Consider the following 18,755-nt stretch of genomic DNA (forward strand, 5'->3'; position numbering starts at 1 on the left):
GATTCTCTATTTAAATGAGGCTGCATGCTATTAAGGAGGTACTAGGGACAATAGTGCGTCTCTAGCTCTTCCTTATTAGCAGTAGCGCTGGCTGTCAGCGGGTCAAACAACTGACACTATTTTAACAGCGGTTTTCAAACCCACTGACAGCCACGGGTTAGGAAAATGGACACCAGTAAAATTGAGTGTGTTTTTCTAATCCGGTGCCTGGCAGGCAGAATTTTTTTTATTTTAAATGTTAGGTTCCTCCAACATAATATCGCTAGGATATTAAGTTGGAGGGTGTACAGAAAAGCAGTTTTTTCTGCTTTCTGTACACTTTTCCGGGTTTTGTTTTTTTTTTTTTTTAAACTTAATGCTAGATATCTAGAACTTAATGCTCAATCTAGAACTTCTTTTCCTTACTGCTGCTTAGCACATATATTCCCAGTTTTATAAACTGATACATTCAGGTCTTTTTCCATGGTAGAGTTAGCAAGCATTGCCCCAAACTATACTGAAAGTGCTTACTCTTGTGTCTCAAATACATTGCCTAACACACCCAAATTAAAAGCTCATCTGCCAGTTGTTTGTGTCTCTGCTTAAATTATATAAGTCCCTCTATAAATATCAGCAAGACCTACTGTGTATTTACACTAAGTTTGTCATCTGCAAAAAAGAAAAAGGAAATCTTGCTGTGTTCCTTCCTTTGTATCACAAACACTGAACAGCAGTCCCACCACAGATACCCGTGAAACCACATTTGTCTCCTTACTCCACCTAGGCTATGTGCCATTGTGACTCTGTAGCCTCCCTTTCAGCTGGTTTCTAACCCATTTACAAATATTATCCTTAAATACAGTATCTTAATTTTAAAATCAGTATTTCATGTAGTACCATATCAAAAGCCAGAAATCATATCACACATTTCAAGATGGCAAGCTTAGCAAGGTCGATAAAACCTTTTCTCCTTCAACCAACAACTTTATGATAATTGCAGTGAGATTACAGACTAACTGGCCTATAGTAGTCTGGCTTTGACTTTAAAAAAAGCAAAACAAAAAAAAAACCACCCTAATATGGGCATTACACATACCCTTTGAAAGTCCTGAATAATCTGTCCTTCCTTAACTCCTGAAAAATTAACAACGGTCATGTAACCACTTCACTCACTTCCCCCCCACACCCCCCTTCTAATCCACTCTACCTTACACCCAGACTCTTTCCTCCCCCCACCCCCATCCTTCCTCTTCCCTCCTTAACCTACCCTCCCCCCACTCCCTCGTCTTGTATATAGAACGTACATAATAGATTGTATATAGCATGTACATTACTCCTGCTTTTTGTAAATTAACCCCCGTACTCCCCTCCCCTGTTCCCAGCATACTCATTAGCTCCAAGTTACTGCCCTGCCCCTTCCCCCTCCTCCCCCCCCCAGTTAAATATCAGTTACAATGTAAAGCCCTGTTGGCTGAATTTGCTGTTGTCTGGAAACCGATGTGATGTCTCGTGCGAATGTCTGTATAGAAAAAAATGTTAAATAAATAAATAAATAAATTTTATGTATCACCAATGGATGAATTTCATCTGGGCCTGGTGCCTTACTGATTTTCTTTTTTTTTTGGGGGAGGGGGGAAGAAGTGGGGTGCCTAGGTCATGCAAACATGATTTTGCTTCATGTTAGACTTGTAAAGAAGTATTAGAACCTATCTTCCTCTAGTGGCTTTTCTATTATAAAAACTAAGGGGGAAAAAAAGTTTAGTTATTACAAGTGACAAAGGGGAGAGACAGAGAGAGAATGAATGAATTCATATCTGATGGCAAGGAATATGTCAAAATGGGCTCTGGGGTGGGGGGAAGGGAGACTGACATCTTTCACTGCAAACTTCCCAGTGACTCACCAGGGAGATCTAAAGGAACATTAGGAACAGATGCTTACATTTTTAAGAGATGGAAAGGAAGCCTCCACAGACAGGTCCTGCACAAAACAAAATAAATAAATAAATAAACAAATAAATAAAAGGCTCGATTTGGCACATCTGGTTGGCCAGTTTATGGTAAGCAGATTAGACGGGCAGGCTAGACAGGGAAATTAACACCTGAAGTTGTGGCTGAGTCAGTACTGGAGGAGCTGAAATTGGCATCCAGGTCCTCAGAATTCCAGCTTTAGAAGAGATGTGCCTTGTGACTGCAGCTGAGGAAGGATCAATCCTTTGAACCAAGGCTTGTCCTCCTCAGGTATGAGGTGGCAGTTCAGAGTCACAAGATAAAAGGGTTTAGATTTGGAAGGTGGTGCCTCCAGTCAGTTTGCCTTGTGATAAGGAAGAAACAGTGCTGGCTCTCGTTTTGTATCTTGATTAAAAAATAAGCTTGTTCTAGAAGCCAGCATTCCTAAATATTTCTTCCCTGGCACATAAAGTAGCTGAAGTTTTCTGCTGGAATTAGCAGGCAACCTATCCCTGGGTGTCCTAAAAAGCGCACACAAAGAAAAAAAAAAGTGTACCTGCTAAAAAAAAATAAAAATTTGGCACACTTCAGCAAGCTCAGTCCAAATCTGTGGATTGCTTTTCAAGATGGCTACCACCACACCAAAATCATAAGGATTTCAAGCTCAGTATTTTTATTTATTTTCTATACTTCTCTTCTAACCATAGACCAAAGCAGTTTACAGCACAGTAGCTGATGGAAAGTATTCCTCATCCAGCAAGTTCACTAATCAGCATCAGCAAGATGATCATAATAATCAGCAAGAAAAGTGGGAAATACAGCTGCAAACACATTGGAGAGCAAAGGTCTGAAACAATGGCTATCAGCTGCTGCCGCAGGACAGCAGCAAGCACCACAGACTTCTCTCGCACAGCGGCATGTGCTGCCCGGGCATTCATGCTGGATATGGCTCCATCATTATATAGAAAACATTACTCCTACAAGGTGCCCTGAGGTCCTCAGCAGATAAAAAATGCTAGATAAATTCAAACGATTACTGAGGAAAACCAAACTGCACATTCCATGATATGCAGAATTTATTCATAAAAATACTTTGGATTAGCATTTCTCTCCTCTTTAATATAGGAGTAATGTTTATAAATTAACAGAGAAATACTTTCTCCATTTTTCCCTGGCAGACCAATAGTTTCTCCATGGGGCCTTTACTTGAACCATTTCCAATGTTTGCCGATAAATTTTGGAGAGATTTTGTTTTTGGTTTACAATCATATCAGAGATGCAGCTCACATCAGTTCACTTTTGGAACAATTTACTGAACCATTTCCCCATCTAGTGATGTTCACCACTGACATCACTGCATTATATTACTATCATGCCTAAAGATGGAGCTATTGATATTGTTAAAGTGTTTTTAGAATCAAGAGGGGGCCTGGTTCGAATACCCACCGAGTTTCTAGTAGAAATTAGCATTATAGTGTTGAAGAACAATAAAAGGTGTTGCTCTGGGGACCTCTATGGCCCAGATGTGGCAAATCATTATGTGGAGGGCCTTTGAGGCAGAATGGTTATCCTAATGCCCTTCCCATAGTTGCATCAAATTTGGAAAAGGTATGTTGATGCCTAGGAGATCTAGATACACTGGCTCAGTTTTTCATTTGGTTGAACACAAGAGATAACCTTCAATTTTCCTATGTAGCTGATTCCCATCAAGTCAACTATTTGAATATCCTTATTAGATGTTATGGTGATAGGTTTCAGTTTACCAGACCAACAGATAGGAACACTACTGCATTATTCCAACTGCCATGCTCGCAGTTGTGTAAGCTATGTTCAACTTCAATGGAATATGATATTAAATTCAATGAGATGAAAGACAGCTGCTTTGAACAAGGTCATGCTCTATGTATCATTCAGAATTCATACAAAAAAAGGCATAAAGGCTAATAGAGAATTATTACTGCAGTCTCAAAGGAACCCTGAAGATTGGATATAGTGTTTTCTTATATACAGTCCTCTAACATGGAAGGTCCAACAAGTATTTGGAGAAATTGGGGCATTCTGAACTTACAACTGGTTTTTCAGGAGCACTCAGGTTTTGCATTGACAAGAGCCTCTAATCTCAGAGACAGATTGGTAAAGTCTCATTTCAAGAAGGCGGCATCCACTTTGTCATATCAGACACTGAAGGGTCATTTCCCTTGTAGGAGTTGCTTGGTTTGCCTCGTTCTTTTCAAGGTGATACCCTGAAGCTTCCAGGTAGCCAGCCATTTGCTTTGAGAGGCTCTACCTCATGTGCTTTGTCAAGGGTAATTTACATCATTTGGTGCTCATGTCAAACTGTACATCAGCAAAATGATTGGACCAAGAATCCAAGAACACATGAGTTGCCTTAGAAGACAGAAAACTGAGGCACCTTAAACACTGACAGGAGACAGCACCCTATTTAAGAATTTCTTTTGCAGTTTTGGAACACCACCAACCAAGGAGCTGGGGGTGAATTTATTCAATTTTTTGACACAGAGGGAACAATGGCATATTTATACCTAGAATATATGTATACAGGACTCAAAAATCGAATGGTTTGTCTATGAGATAGCGCAGTTGCTTACCTGTAACAGGTGTTCTCCTAGGACAGCAAGATGTTAGTCCTCACATGTGGGTGACATCATCCAGCATGGAAAACTTCTGTCAAAGTTTCTAGAACCTTTGACCAGCAGACCTAGCATGCCCAGCTGCTACTATCCGCGTGCACATTTGAGGTCCCCCTTCAGTCTCGTAACATAGCAAAAATACGAGCGAAAAAATAAAACAAACCAAAGGTGAAGCCAACATTGTGGGGAGGCGGGCAGGATTCCTGAGGACTAACACCCTGATGTCCTAGGATAACACCTGTTACAGGTAAGCAACTGCGCTTTCTCCTAGGACAAGCAGGATGGTAGTCCTCACATGTGGGTGAGTAGAAAGCTCCAAACAGCCCCACATAATCAGAGACCAACAGCGGCCAAACAAGGTGCCAATGGGCAGAACACAGTGGCACTGTAGGTAAACAGGGGGCTGTCTGGTTGCTACAAGAAGCATGAGCAGAGTTGGGTTCAGGTCTGGAACAGATTACAGAAGACTGACTGACTGATCGCACTGTCCTGATGGCTATCTGTCCAGGCAGCAATGGGCTGTAAACGTTGGAAGAGAACTCCAGGTTGCAGCTTGGCAAATTTCGAAGACGGGGACCACACCTAATTGGGCCACAGACAGAGTGAGCCTTTACTCTGCCATCAAGCTGAAGGCCTGTCTGCATGTACCAGAAGGCAATGCAATCAGTCAGCCAATTGGACAAGGTCTGCTTACCCACCGCCACCCCCAGCCTGTTGGAGTTAAAAGACAAAGAGCTGGGTGGACCTGCCTGTGGCTTGTCATGCCATCCAGGTAGAATGCCAAAGCCCTCTTACAGTCCAGGGTGTGAAGTGCCCATTGCCCTGGGTGGGACTGAGGTCTTGGAAAAAAAAGGTGGACAAAACAGACTGATTGAGATGGAAGTCAGTCATGACCTTGGGCAGAAATTTAGGATGCATACGCAAGACCACACAATCATGAAAGCCTGAAGCTCAGATTCTACTAGCTGAAATGATCGCTACCAGGAATATCACTTTCCAGGTGAGGAACTTCAGGTTGCAGGACTGCAGCGGCTCGAAAGAAGGCTGCATGAGCCTTGCCAGGATGACGTTGAGGTCCCAGGACACCACCGGAGGTCGAAGAGGGGGCTTCACCTGGAGGAGACCCCGCATGAAAACGGGTCACTAAGGGCTGGACCAAAATGGGCATGCCAGCAACACCGTGATGATACACGCTGACCGCACTGAGATGCACCCTGATGGAACTGGTCTGGAGCCCAGACTTGGGACAAGTGCCACAGACAGTCCAGTAGCTGGGGGAGGGGGCATGAGAAAGGGTCTAGACCATGACCCCCACAAATGGAAAAATGTTTCCATTTTGAGCTGTGGGACTTCCTGGTGGAAGGTTTCTAGGACTCCACCCGGTCCTGGGAAACAGTCCAAGAGCTGCAATGGCTGGAGGATTATGAGCTCAACATCCAAGCTGTGAGGGCTAGTGCCCAGAGGTTCAGATGGCGCAGAGTGCCCTGATTCTGCAATTTAAGGTCGGGCGCTTGCACAGACAGGTCCTGCAGAAGTGGGAACCAAGCCTGTTGAGGCCAAGAAGGTGCCACGAGAATCATGGTCCCCTTGTCCTCCTGAAGTTTCAACAGAATCCTCAAAAGGAGCGGTAGATGGGGGTACGCATACAGGGGGCCCTGCCCCCAGTGAAGGGAGAAGTCACTGCAGGCCGGATGGTCTTTCCCCAGTACTAGGGAGCAGAATCTCCTCACCTTGTGGTTGGAGAAGGGAGGCGAATAGGTCTACATCCGCCATACCCCACTGGCGGAACAGATTGGCTGCCACTGCTGGATTGAGAGACCACTTGTGCGGCTGGAAGGACAGACTGAGGTGGTCAGCCAACACATTGAGGTGACCTGGCAGGTAGGTCACCTACAGATACATCCCCCGAGAGGGGGCCCAGTCCCAGACCTGCACTGCTTCTTGGCAGAGGAGATACGAGTTCGTGCCACCCTGTTGATGTACCATCGAGACCTGGTTGTCCATCCGGATCAGAACTGCCTTGGACGACAACAGATCCCTGAATGCCCACAGGACATATTGTATCACCCAAAGCTCCAGAAAGTTTATCTGACAGCGGGCTTTGGTGTTAGTCCAGAGGCCTTGCGTGCACAGGCCGTTCGTGTGGACCTCCCCATCCCTAGGGGGAAGTATCTGTGCTGAGAGTCACCTGGGGCAGAGTGGGCTGGAAGGGGAGTCCTCATTCCAGGTTGGGAAGATCCTCCCACCAGGCTAGAGATAGTCTCAGAGGGTCCGGTAGTTGAGGACAATCGCAATATGTGCGTACGCCTCCTTGAGGTCGAGAGAGCAAAGCTAGTTTCCTCTTCGGAGAAGCGGGATCAGTGTGCCCAGAGACCCTCTTGAACTTTTCTCTTATGAGAAATTTGTTCAATGCCCTGAGGTCGAGAATGGGGTGCAAGCCGCCATTCCTCTTCGGAGAGGAAATACCTCGAATAGAACCCTTGGCCCCGCTGAGAGCGAGAGACCGGTTCCACCACACCCACTGCAAGGAGGGTGAAGAGTTCCGTTTGAAGGATGACCAAATGGGCAGACAAGCCCCATGATGGACATGGGGGAGAGGTCTCTGGGAGCTGGCTGAAGGGCAGACTATAATATTGGACCACTGGGGTCCACCAGGGGTATCTTTTCCCTATGACAGACTATGCTGAGGAGCCTGCTGCCGACTGGGGGATCCGACGCCAGGGGTACAAGCCAGCTGATTTACATTCCCTTGCCGCCAGTCAAAAGCCTGTGGTTGGGGCCTGCTGGGGAGCCGGTTGGGGTCTAGGTGCCGGCTGTTGGCGGGGACGACCCCGGGAACTGGTGCGAGGTGGAAGAGTCCAGGCGACCGGCAGATATTTCCTCTGCCGATAAAAGGGTTTCCAAGAGCCCTACCTGGAGGATTTCCTGGCTGAGGAAGGCCCCTTCTGAGGCACTGGTGGTCAGCTATTATGGTGGTCCTTCAGCTGCACCACTGCATCCCGGACTTTGTCCCCAAACAGGTTCTCACCTGTATAGGAGAGATCGGCAAACCTGTCCTGGACCTCTGGTCAGATATCAGAAGCCCTGAGCCAAGACATTATCCTGGTGCCGATGCCCATGGCGGCCAAGCAGGCAGAGGTTTCAAAATCATAGGTGGAATGCACCTCGTGTTTACCCGCCTCCAGACCCAGCGAAGCGATGGCAGAAAGGGCTTCCTGCTGTTGCTGGGGAAGTCCCTCCACAAAATCTTGGACTTGTTTCTAGAGACTGCAGTTGTACTGGGTCATATTAAGATGGTAAGTGGTGATGCAGGCAACCAGCATTGTGCCTTGAAAGATTTTTCTTCCCAGGGCATCCAGCTCCCTATGCTTACATCCCGAGGGAGTGGAGGCATGGGTGTGGGAACGCCGGGCCTTTAAGGCAGACTTCACTACCATCGACTGGTGGGGGAGCTGTCTCCTATCGAATACCATGGCCTGTTGCCCCAGGTAGGTGCCATTGGCCTTTCTGTTAATGGGGGAGATCAAAATGAGCTGCTACCACATGCGGAGGAGGAGTTCTTTGAAAATCTTGTGGATCAGAACCGCAATGATTTCCTTAGGAGGGTCAATGAACTGGAGAACTTCCAGAATCTTATTTATTTGCTTTTATATATCAACATTCGTGGGTACATCATGCCGGTTTACAATATAACTGAAAGAGGAAATTACGAGCATCCTCCTCTATAAGGAGTTGAAAGGGGATGGCTTCGCTCATGGTCCTGACAAACCCTGCAAAGGACAAGTCCTTGGGTTGTGATCGGTGCCGCTGCTCGAGGAGAGGGCTCCGAGAGGGAGTCTGAGTAGTCAGAGGAAGAGTTTGTGGACTCGTCACCCCAGGGAACATAAGGCTGACCTCCTCACTTGGGCCTAGCACGTTGTGGGTGAGGTCCATGGAGGACATCAGCTCTGAGTTCCAAAGGCTTTGGTGGCCTTGAGGGCACAGGCAGCATAAATGGCTCCCCCTGCATGGACGGGATCACCGGATGCAGCAAGCTGGAAGGACCCAGTGAAGGATCATGGTATCGACCGTATCTTCCTCCTCGGGATGGCTCTAGTTGTAAAGCACACTCTATGCTTATGGCCAGGGACACAAGAACACAGACTTAGTAGAAAGTATAATTTCTTTTTATTAATCAGTATAAGTATTCTCGGGAGATGCTGGGTACTGGATGCCCTTTTGTCTGACAAACTGACCAGCATCTCCTCGTATACAGGAAGTGATCCTTCTTTTATAGATAACATACAATTTCTAGTGGAGGGCATCAGTGGCTGATGGGGCATAGAGGGCCCTTCAGGCACCAGATGCGTTGATAGGGTGCCCAGAAGGATGTCCAGACGCTCCAGCAGTAGTGCCAACATCGATGACAGAGGCTCGGGCACCAATATGGGGGATCAGTGGCACCAGCAGCTTGTTGCTTTGCAGTGCTTTGAGCACCACGGATTGCAGCTTGCGGCCCAACTCCTCCTGGAAGCCTTGTGTGGCCAGGACTGATTGAGGGGGGGGGACGAGGCATCACCAGCTCTTCCTCAAGTTTCTGAGGTAGCACAGTCCCCTGCACTGGTTTCAGTTGGGGATCACCTGTGCTGCTTCGATGGCAGCTTGGCTGCCACCAATGGTGCTCCGGAACGAACCGTACACAGACTGTGACTGGTGTGTCTATGCTTGCGGGATAGTTTCCGGTACTCAGTCTGGTCTTTCCCCAGAGCAGAGGAAGCAGATGATCCCAAGGTCCGGGAGAGTGGGGAACTCATCGAGGACAGATTTCCCCTCTCCCCGATGGTACTAGCTAGAGGGACCGCGAGGGGAAGCAGGTTGAACGGTTCCTTGCGATCTCTAGGCGTCGAAGGGACTGACGCAGGCATGGAGGATTTCAGAGTCCCAAAACGTTTCTCCATTTTGTCGAGGCATGCTCGACGCTCTTTGGGTGTCATCTGGTCGCACAGACGGCACCCTCGGATATGGTGCGAGGCCCCCAGGCAGAGGGTGCAAACCTCATGTGGATCCGTGATAACATGGTTCGCAGGCACTGGGGGGGCACTGACTAAATCTGGTCAATGCCATGAAAAACACCCAGTGTGCAATCGATGACTGACTGACACCAGTGGGTGGAGAGTCAGGAATTGACCACAAGTTTGGCAAAAATGGCCGAAAACGTACATACCTACCTTACCGAGGGGGCACCGACCGCGAAGGGGGACCCGATGGGGATTTGGAAAAACTTGAGGAATCGAGGAAAAACAGAGAAAGGTTGGAGCTCAATGGACAGACAACTGCACCGCGGAAAAGAAGAGAATGAAGGGGTTCCTCACGTGGACGCGCGGATAGCAGCAGGCTGGGTATGCTCAGTCTGCTGGTCAAAGCTTCTAGAAATTTTGACAAACATTTTCTGTACCGGGCTCCATCGGATGATGTCATCCACACTTGAGGACTACCATCCCTGCTTGTCCTAGGAGAAATGCTTAATGATTGTGCTCGATGAATATACGAAGAGGGGGAAAGCTTTCTGTGTTATCTTAAACAACTGTGATTGGTCCATTTACATTTATATGGGAGGGAAGAGACATTCATAAAAAATGGTGGGAGTGAGACACCAGTCTGATTGCATCCCCTTGAATTTTCATTATAAAGATTACAAAGACAAAGTTTACAGTGTCTTCTCTTTTTTGTTTTTTAGCTCCTATAAAGATACCCCCCCTCATGCAGGCGTTGAGACGCTCAAACACTGCAGTGTTGGGTGGTTTGTTTGGGACACATTAGAGACATGGCAGTTTACTAAGTGGATCTTTGATGCAAAGTGTACACCTTGGTGGAACGAAGGAGTATACCCTTAACAAATGAGGAGGGTACTCAAACAATGGTTTTTATAATTATCCAGTGAAAGTGAGAAAGCTGTACATGGAGTCTTAACATCTTCACGCCAGTTATTTTTTGGACAAAATTAGTAAGCTTTTTAATGCATGAAAAATAGACTAAAAATTTAAATTTTAATGCAGGCGCATGATTAAAATCGGGTGATGAGCAGCCTGGTATAATATAGATAAATTGAGTACTTATTAAGAGTTTGTGTTGTATTAGCTTTCAATTTTTCAGAGTATGACAGCAGCTCGAGTAAGATATTGTTGTTAAACAGCCAAGTCTCTTAGAAATTTGTGTGGGGATATTGAGAGATATGTAGTCACTGCTCCATCACATTCAGGTGAGACATTTTCTACAAAAAGGACGCAAACATTTACTGGTCCAACAGGCAAACAAAAAACAAATGCCCATTTCTCCCTGTCCCACCAAATTTGGTTAACATGGTACTCTGCAAAATAGTCCATTAGGCAGAGATTCTGGATGAAGATGCATTTAAGCGATATTGCAGGGAACAGTGCATGCACAACTGGCGAACAAAGGGGCATGGGCTTAGCCTCAGCAATTAGTTGGTTAGTGACCAATTTTGATCGAGTTCACTTCTAAAAGCATGTCAATGGAAAAAGACAGTAAAAGCGAAGGAAACAACCAGGCATGCCTATCAGCAATACATGTACTTACTTACCTAATGATTCAATCCACACAAAAAAGGACCATCAAGGATATATAAAAATAGTAGACATGTACCTAAATACAACCACCTCAGGAAAAATTCAGCAAAGCCCACCAAAATCTGTCCTGTCATCACCAATTCAATACAAGAGCAAGCGAAACAAGTGAAAAAAAAACAAAACATATGAGGAGAAATAGTACATGCAGAAACTGAATGCTATAAAATAAACACACAAACAATATAAATCCCTATCCAGAAGCTTATTCTACAGGAATCAACTCATTACTGGCCAGAAGACAGCAAGAGATTGGGGAGCTTTTGTGGCCTTAAAAAAATAATTTGAAGAGGGTAATTACATATTTTCTATTTCTAAAATCTTTTACAAAAGGGGAGGTACTGTCAACATAAAACAAAAAATTCTCATCTTTTCTGGTTCTCAGGTGTTTTGATTAACTTTTGTCAAAGGAGGAATCTGAAACCACTTGAAAAGCAATACGATGGGAGACAGGAGGGCATCTCAGTTTCCTAGAGTCCTGATCTCCCACAATACACTGCAAATGTCACAGAACTGGAGAAAGAATGGCAAGTATTACACACACTGGAAGAGGGAAACAGCAACAACACTAATTGCTTTGTGCAACTGATATTGAAAAGACTGAAATCATGGAAAAGGACGACTAAAGCAAGCTACTAAAAACCGAAATAGTCCAAGACAGAAACCGTAATATTGCACAAGGTTTAGCTATGATTCCAACAAGTTCCGCATGCTCATGAACTAAGGAGCGTGCTCAGCAACCCAATAATGGACATCAACGAGCCTTGAGGGACAGCAGCAGCAACTCTTTCTGAACACAGTCCAGGTACGACATTTAGACGATGGAAACGAGGAAACGTGACAGAAAAGAATAATCCATTACAGATATTACACAAGGAATATAAAATAGAAGGACCTTTTATGCTACTTCCCCTTTAAACAGCCCATAATATACCAAAGCTCAAAAGTTGCCAGCATCATAAAAGCACACAAGTGTACAGATGGCCTGCTTAACACAAACTCTCAGTGCCTCCCTTTGTTTCTTTGAGGAGGCTCACACTGCAACTGGGCGGGGCAGTGCAGGGTTGGATGTAGCTACATACCCAAGGGACCCTTGTTCGATTCATGTATCCGACACACACAGCATGACCATAAACAAGGTCCAACCGTCTCTGCTCAAACCCTGTAGTAGCAAGTCCTTTGGGACAGAACGCTGTGCCCATCATTCATTATTCCATACAAATAGTTTACACTTAATGGCTTTTGGAAATCAATATACTACAATCCCACTTACAGCCGCCACCAATCAAGTCTCGGTATTTCAGCTTTAGAATTTTCACTGAATTGTCAAGACTCGACTGGCTGAGGCCACTTTTTAATTCATTTTTATTTTTAAGCGGTTTGAATTAATAGAGCACTGGAGAAATGATTTAAAACTAAAAAGGAACAAGAACGCTATGCCATATAAGTAATGTAACTTTATGCCACTGCTAAGCTTTTGCTGGAACTTTTCATGTACTACGATGCAAGTCTTTACCAAGCATAAAAACATGTTTTCACTTTTCAGAAAGCATCACACAGTCATAAGATCAACGTTTAACAACATTCTAGGCAGCTGTTTAAAACACCTTCCCTTCTCCCCCCATCAGCATATACCCCCATGCAGACACATGATCAGGTTTCAGAGAAAATGAATGGATAGGAAAAAGACCTTGTCTTACCCCAAATGGTGGATAAGAAGGAGCAGCTGTCGCTGAAGCAACACCAACAGAGGGAGCTGGTATTCCTGATGAGGAAGGAGGGAATAGACCCAAGGCATTCAGGTTTAATCCAGGAATTAAATGTGCTTGAAGCTGCAATTGCATAAAAACAAAAGTTTTAGTAAATAGTTTTATATTTTTCCTCATAAATTCAAAACTAAACACCTACTCCAGGTAGGCCAGACTGTCAGAGGAACTCTGCATATACACTTTCTACTCTTACCTTTTTCTTATCACTTTCTTGATTCATCTAAATAGTTCGAAACCAAATTTTAAAAACATTAGCTTAAGTCTGCTGGAAGTGGGACTCCTTGATCCATTCACTTACTCAACTTAACCTCCCTGTCAAGAATGCAAAGGACTGAGGCCTAGTCAAGCTGTTGGTGACTGGATGTTTCAAAGTAAACTGCAGGAAAACCGAAGCATTCTAGGAGAGTCAAAAAGCAGTCCCTGGAGATTCAGCTCAACTTCAAATTGAAGAGTTTGCTTCCTTTCCTGCCTGAAGTCCATGATTTAGGAATTATAATCTACTCTGGCCTTATGCTTAAAGCTCAAATTAAAGCTCTACTGAAATCTGGCTTTCACAGAGGTTGGTTAAAACATTTCAAGTATATTCGAACTGCTAATCACTTTCATATTGTGGTCCTGAGTAACCTTGAGCACTGTAGTTTGCTGTACTTAGGACTTCCGAAGTGTCATCTGCGTGTCTTTCAATCACTTGAGAACTCTGCTGGTTTGATAGTTGCCTGTAAACTTAAGGGATCAAATCACAACCAGATTCAAAGACCTACATTAGCTTCCTGTTTTTTGTGGATGAGTTTCCAGGTGATCACCTTAAGTCTTTAGGGAGTGCCCTAATTACCTTGATAATTTTCTGAACAGCTATGCACCTACTTGTTTCTCTGTGCCCTGCTGATAAATTGTTACCCAATGCGCCCCCCCCCCCTGCAAGAGACACACAGTCACGAGTTTCTCTATCACTGGCCCTCTGCTATGGTTCTCCCTCCCCAGACAAAATCTTGAGGAAGAAATGAAACTCTCTATTTGAACAAGATTATGGTGTCCTGGTCTGCAAGTTATTGGTTGATTTTGTTTTTAATGCCTTGGATGTTTTATGATTTGTCATATAGTTTGTATTATTTTCAGTTCCACTGCTTCTGTAATCCACCTAGAACAGATAGATTTTGAATTGCATGGAATAAAATAATTTTAAACAGGATACTACAAGGAAGTGAGAAAAATCTGACAGCCCTCCAGGTAATCCATCTATGGACACAAGTTCAGAGGACTGCAAAGCAGCAATGGACTGACTGGTCAGGTCCTCCCACACTAGCCACAGGGCAAGTCTCAAATTCCACATCATGCCCCAGAGTTCAAACATTACACAGCACTGTTTGGAGCAGTCTGTCGTCCTTGACAAGGATAAGGCTTGCTCCAGGAGTCCAAGTATGGGAGAAAACTGTGTTCCCTTAAAGTTGCAACCAGAGCAAAAAACTGCTCTGTTTCATGTACAGTGCTGTGTATTTCTTGCTGCACTATAGAGATATGTAGCAACGGCGAAATAGTGATCGTTCCCCCCCCCCCCCCCCCCCATGCACTACTGAGAAGGGGGCCTTTACTCCCTTGTCCCCTTGGTAATCTCTGCCATACCTTTCCTGCGCTCTCACCACCCCACAACTCAGACGTACCTCGGCAGCTCGGGATAATCCTGTCTGCACAAGGGGTGACAAAGATGCAGCCTTCAGTACTATTTGTTGTACGAGTAGGGGTTGCTACAGCTTTGGCAACCATCTTCCCTTCCTTCCCGTGCGTAAGTGTAGCGCTACCAGTGACATACTCCGTCCTGGATGACAGATTCAAACCCAACCCGGCAGTGTGCTGGAGCCAAACGGGCAGCTGGCTGCGATGAAATAAATCTAGGTGGCTTTCAGTACCACAGCAGCTCATGCTTAGGGACTTTCGTTTTCAGGTTTTTACATTTTTCTTCCTAGGTATTTTATTGGATTTTTTTTTTTTAAACACAAAAACAAAATTGCAAAACAAATTAGTGGAAAAACATGACATTTTTATGGGTTAATAAGTTTTTTTGGTGGCCATTAAAAGATTAAGCAGATTAGGATCATACAGCAGGGATTTTTAAGCTTTTTATGAAGAGAGTCACAACTTTAAAAATTGATAGGGCTAGCTGAAAATTGTAATGAACTCTTCTCCAAGCATCTCCCCCTTTCTCTCCCATCACCACCTTTTTTTTAATCCTCTCTTCCAGTGTCTTTTCACCTTTCCCCTTTTTCTCTAGGATTTGTCCTCTCCTCAGCATCTTTCCTCTCATCCATCTTCTCCCTTCCTTCTCCTCCTACCCTCTTTTTTTTTTTGGTAATCATCCCTCCTAATATCTTTTCCTCTCTTCTCCCAGACAGTGTTCCCTGAACCTCCCTGCTCAGCAGCAGTTCCACTGGCAGCTTTGGCCTTCCTTCCCTGGACCACTCTTCAGCACGGCTCCAAGTGGTTACTCCGATCTCTCTGGCCAAAGGCTGAGGAAGCAGCAGCTATGGTCTCCCCTCCTCTGGTGCAAGTCCAGTGATGACTTCAGCTTTGGATCGCTCGCCCTTCTCTGCCAGCAGCTTCCTTCTTTCTCCTCTGGTGTAAGCTTGCAGCCATGGCTGCAGCATGTGCGTACATATGGCTCCCGTGCATTTTTGCTGCAGCTCCTGAGTGCATGCCTCACTGTCAGTTTTCTAGGGGCAGGGGAGGTTTTGAAAACACTGCGGACCAGCAGCTATCTTTTTGAAATTAGAAGAAACCCAAACATTTAGTAGTGAAAAATCAGTTAAAACTGAAAATGAAGGAGCTTCTCTCTTGCTGAGGTGTTCTTATGTGAGCTTTTGCCCAATCTATACTGGCCATGCCAGAAAGTGTCAGGTATTGTTGCGTCATGGCTGCCTCCTTTGCCACTAGCAGTCTATTGTCAGAGCAGGAACTTTGTTTTTAGGAGTCTAGCCACCTCTGCCAAAGTCTGAAACCTTTCCCCCAGGCAAGTTAAAAGCAAAACTTGCCACAGTTGATAACTGGAGGTAGTGGTTAGAAGTGTGGGCTGCCAACAAGGAAAGCCAGGGTTGAAATCTGCTGCCACTCCTTGTGACCATGGGCACCTTGCTTCACCTTCCATTGCCTCAGGTACAAACAGCCTGTGAGCCCTCTTCGGACAGAGAAATACCTACAGAACTTGAATGCAATCTGCTTTGAAGTGCCTGAAAAGGCAGAAATATATATATATATATATAAAAGAAAATATATCTACCCATACACCTATAAGATCACCATTTCCACAATGATCTCCTGGGAAAAGGGAATCAGCAATAGCACAAAGTAGGCTCACATAAGGAAGATAACCTTGTTGGTGAGATCTTGGTAAAGACTGAGTGAATACTAATCTAAAAGGCAATGCTGTTTGCTGAAAAATGTGCTCCATCCACCACAAACTGGAAGCATTTGTTAAGCTCTGGCTTTTGGGATGTCACAAAATCTCCTGACCAGATAGCCTGAATGAGGAAAGACTTACAAACCTAGAATCTCTAGGTCCATGACAGGTCAAAACCTTCCATGATGCTTAACTATAAAGTGGCTTGAGAACACACCGCTGTAACCTCTAAGACCCCTTAATTCCTTAGCTTTCTATTAGATTTGTCCCTCACAACAATCAGGATGCAAGAGTCATGAATGGAAAGAGATGATACTGAGAAAGATTAGGATAGCCTGCACCCATCCCTGGCCAAGAGTCAGCTCACTTTGTTCGTAGCCGTGTAATAACTGGGGTTTTCCAGTTGAAGACAGCTTTCTACCTGTGGCCTCAAAATGCAGGGCTGCTTCTGTTCCCTGGTGCTCTTTGGGACTTGAATGAGTACTACCTTGTGAACGTCTTGCAAAATAGACACAGTCTGAATTGCTACTAGCTGGAGACTTAACAGTAAGCCAAGGGCTCTGAGCCTCAGCATGATCTTTCACAATCATGTCCAATTTTATCTAAACAGTAGTGATCCCTTGAAAGTATGGCCTACTAAATGTGTTTTGAAAGAGAAACCACCATTTCAACCTTAGTCCTTTCTGGTCTACAATCTCACACACCATGGACTTAACTGTCAGGGTTAGTGAATCAGTGTCTGAAAGGTACTTTACAGTCCACAAAATCAAAGGTAACTAGGACCGTGTTTCTGAAAGGGAGATAAGTTCACCTCTGTTGGATCTATTTTGCAATATCTCAGTATGCAATTTGAACACTGTCACCTGCAGGAGGAAACAATCAGCTCAAAATGGCCCTTCAGAGCAGCATCCTTGTGCTTGGAAAAAACATAAAACAACAAAGGGACTACCTTACACTGTGGAAGATTTTATTAGAGGTGGAAAAAACATAAGACATCCACCTGACATCTTTACTCAAAGCAGCTCAGGATAGAAGGAACCTTTGTGGAGAATCCTCGGTGGTCAGCCCTCTATCTCCTTTACCATTCCCTGTAGATACCAAGATCAGACTTGCTCTCTGATCCTTTTGTGGCCCTTTAGTCTCCAACCTAAGCACTAATTTCACTTTCCTAAAGAGCAACCATCTCTGAAGAATAGAGGTCTTTGGGAATTTTCCTCCGATTTGGAACCAGAATCCTTGGAAGACTGAGTTTTCCGCCAACAAAAAAAAAGCAGGCTGTAAAATAATCCCTGGAGAGGAGGGATTGAAGGTTCTTGGTGGATTCCTTGAGCTGCTAAGAGTTTCCAGAGAGAAGCATCTTTTTAATGCACTCTACCTTAAGACTTGAGGATAAGCCAGGCAATAGGTCATAGCTGCCACCAATTTTTCTCTTGGTGGGGGAATCATTTATATCTTTGTGCCAGTTTGAGCAAAGAGGAGGGGGTATATCTCACAGAAAACAGACTTATTAGACAGCCTATAGGAAAATGTTGCGGTCCTAAGCCAATGCCTACTAAGTCATGAGAGGTCCTGCCCAGCATCCTGAAGATCCTGCAGTAGCTAATCATCATCATCATCTGCCCTCTGATCTGGAAAGCAGTGTGATCCATGCAGGCTGTGCGTTTAGAGGAGATGGGCTGGAATGGGCAACTGCCTCACATAGCCTCCTGGCCTACATATAGAATCATAACCTTCCTTGTCGTCTCTCGACAATAGGGTCTGGGTGATCCTATCAGCAACAAACAAAAAAAAAAATCCTCACACCCTGGGGTCTGTGGAAGCAAATCTCAGAGCAGAGTGAAAAACAGATCAATACAGCCATTGCAGCAACCTTTTTCAGGGTTTCCTGATCTGAAAACCACACTTCCCCAGGGGCCCACAAAACAACACCCACCAGAGAGGTGGTGGTAAGCCAAATGTGTGCCAGTAAAAGCTTGCAGCTGACTCCCTATACTGATTTGTCCTTTAAAAAAAAAGCATGCCCTGGGGCACCACTCGATATTTCAACCTGGGGAAATCACCCTTCTGGCCAAAAATTTCTTTCTAGCTTGGTAGCTTCCTCCAGGTTATTTGGGCATCCAGTTCAACTGCAATTATCAGGGGTTTTCCTTTCCATTTTATAACACCATTTAGCCCAGTCATCACAGTGATAGACCTTAGACAGGGACGAGAGATCAAAGTGCTCTATGAAACCAAATACACATGCCCCTTGAGTCTGGCCACTAGAGATCACCATTAAGCAAGGACTGAGGACCCCTACCATGGTGAATTCTGCCTCCACAGCATCCCCAAGCCTAGTCTTCTGCATGTCAGCATGCAGAAGTCCTACTAAGCTGGCCCAAAATAGTCAATTTTCCAT

The 18,755-nt window shown here is 45.0% G+C and overlaps 1 protein-coding gene across 4 annotated transcripts in view; it reads right to left on the reverse strand.

Annotated features, from left to right (window-relative positions):
• The window catches only part of IGF2BP3 (insulin like growth factor 2 mRNA binding protein 3), a 355,866-nt gene that overhangs the window by 46,505 nt on the left and 290,606 nt on the right, over window positions 1–18,755 (reverse strand). For 2 of the 4 annotated variants that reach the window (XM_029589081.1, XM_029589083.1), the window contains exons 10-11: window positions 12,901–13,032; window positions 1,919–1,957 (exon numbers count right to left, since the gene is read on the reverse strand). In XM_029589081.1, coding sequence (XP_029444941.1) covers window positions 1,919–1,957; window positions 12,901–13,032 — 171 coding nt within the window. The remainder of the gene's footprint in view (window positions 1–1,918; window positions 1,958–12,900; window positions 13,033–18,755) is intronic. The other 2 variants (XM_029589084.1, XM_029589085.1) reach the window with 1 other exon arrangement.

The sequence above is a fragment of the Rhinatrema bivittatum genome, chromosome 2 (genome assembly GCF_901001135.1).
Source record: "Rhinatrema bivittatum chromosome 2, aRhiBiv1.1, whole genome shotgun sequence".
Taxonomy (NCBI): Eukaryota; Metazoa; Chordata; class Amphibia; order Gymnophiona; family Rhinatrematidae; genus Rhinatrema; species Rhinatrema bivittatum.